Source organism: Buceros rhinoceros, unplaced genomic scaffold, assembly GCF_000710305.1.
Source record: "Buceros rhinoceros silvestris isolate BGI_N320 unplaced genomic scaffold, ASM71030v1 scaffold12529, whole genome shotgun sequence".
In the NCBI taxonomy this organism is placed as follows: domain Eukaryota; kingdom Metazoa; phylum Chordata; class Aves; order Bucerotiformes; family Bucerotidae; genus Buceros; species Buceros rhinoceros.
In genome coordinates this window covers 9,652-11,479 of record NW_010432161.1, presented here as the reverse complement: position 1 = coordinate 11,479, position 1,828 = coordinate 9,652, and the positions used below count along the sequence as shown (strand labels likewise).

The following is a 1,828-nucleotide window of genomic DNA, read 5'->3' as shown; positions in this document are numbered from 1 at the left end:
AGAGCCTGTGTCTGCATTTTCCAGCCTGTTTATCATCCCCGAGCTCTGCTGGGATGCGTTGGCTACCAGGGCACACGCTGCAGTTTTGCCTGAAGACTGCCAGCTCAGCTCCCCCACCCTCCTTCCCCTCCTCGTCTCTCGGTGCTGGAGATACACAGAGCCTGACAAGGCATACAGCTCTTGCTGCCAGTAACTTCCTGGGAAAGATGAAATCACTCTCTTCTCTGGCCAGCAAACGTGAAGGGTAGCTGCCGGGTGTGTAGCAGGGATGGGGCGTGGAGCAAGGGCTGCGCAGCCCCGCAGGCTTCCCCCGGACAGCTGCTCTGTTTGCAGATGTGTTAGCACATGTCAGACCCATCTTCCCCCGGCATCCTGGCCTGTTCCAGCCCCTGAGTGCTGCCCCCGCGGTGTCTTTCAGAAGGGAAACACAGCCCTGCACATTGCTGCCCTGGCTGGACAGCAGGACGTGGTCCGGGAACTGGTGAACTACGGGGCCAACGTCAATGCGCAGTCACAGGTAGAGTGACCCGGGCGGGGGTGGGAGAGGCAGCCAGCATGCGCAGTGGTGGTGGCCTCGTCGTGGGAACTGTGCCTAGCATGGGCGCTCTGCAGCACGTTACAGTTTCTCTCTAGTCCCTTTCAGGGACAAGGACTGCTCTGCCACACGCCTGAAAGAAGGCTAGTGTGCAAGTGGCAGGGAGGGAGTCTTCAGGGGCATGGGGAGACCCTCATGGTCTCTCTTCTGAGGGGGCCCCTGGCGGCACGCACAAGCACGCTGAGCTCATCCTGGGAGGATTCATGGCCACTGCCTCCCGGGCACAGCCGTGAGGTCTCCAGCAAGCCCTGCAGCTCTGCATGCTGTGCCTCCTTTGTTCTCTCTTTCTTGGGCCTGGGGGCACTGCAAGCTCTTCAGCTTTTGCCTGATGAGAGGAATGTCCCTGAAGCAAGGGGCAGTAGTGGCAGTGAGTGGAAGGCAGTGTCTCCTGGGCTGGCCATTGTTGTGAAGCATTCCCTGGTTCTTTATGACTGTGCGGAGGCTTAGGCTCCAGCTCTCTACGATTGCTCCACCACCGCCAGTTTTTTTCCTATTTCCCCACCCACCCTCTGTATGCTTTTGCCCCAGTTCAGTGAGATGGGGGTGTGGGTGTTGATGGGGTGTAGGTCTGCAAGGAGCTAGAGAAACTTGAGGAAGAGTGGTGTTGATGTGCAGGGCCCTATGTTTGCAGAAAGGCTTCACCCCCCTCTACATGGCCGCACAAGAAAATCACCTGGAAGTTGTCAAGTTCTTGCTGGAAAATGGAGCCAACCAGAACGTAGCCACAGAGGTGAGATCTCTGTGGATGACCCTGGGGTCCTGCTTGTTGGGGCTGCTGTTGGATGTGCCAGGTGCTACCACAGCTCCTCGTCTCTCCCCCTCTCACTGGCCTCTTCTGGGCAGGACGGCTTCACGCCACTGGCTGTGGCTCTGCAGCAAGGGCATGAGAACGTGGTTGCTCACCTTATCAACTATGGGACAAAGGGAAAGGTCCGCCTGCCCGCCCTGCACATTGCAGCCCGCAACGATGACACTCGCACAGCTGCCGTGCTGCTGCAGAATGACCCCAATGCTGATGTCCTCTCCAAGGTGTGTGGCTTTCCCATCCCGTCTCTGGGAGCTTTCCCACATCCCCAGGGAGAACAGCAGCTTGGTATGCTGTATTTATCCATCCTTTCAGCAGGGAGCATGTGTCTGGCTGGGCTGATCCCTCCTTCTTTCCCCTAGACTGGATTTACCCCCTTGCACATTGCAGCCCACTATGAGAATCTCAGTGTGGCCCAGTTACTGCTG

The 1,828-nt window shown here is 58.0% G+C and overlaps 1 protein-coding gene across 1 annotated transcript in view; it reads left to right on the top strand.

The window, feature by feature from the left end:
- Positions 1 to 1,828, top strand: part of LOC104500077 (ankyrin-1-like) — a gene marked incomplete at its 3' end in the record, with an annotated part of 51,682 nt that overhangs the window by 40,528 nt on the left and 9,326 nt on the right. Inside the window, exons 5-8 of the mRNA XM_010143670.1 lie at positions 419 to 517; positions 1,227 to 1,325; positions 1,439 to 1,624; positions 1,763 to 1,827. Coding sequence (XP_010141972.1) covers positions 419 to 517; positions 1,227 to 1,325; positions 1,439 to 1,624; positions 1,763 to 1,827 — 449 coding nt within the window. The remainder of the gene's footprint in view (positions 1 to 418; positions 518 to 1,226; positions 1,326 to 1,438; positions 1,625 to 1,762; position 1,828) is intronic.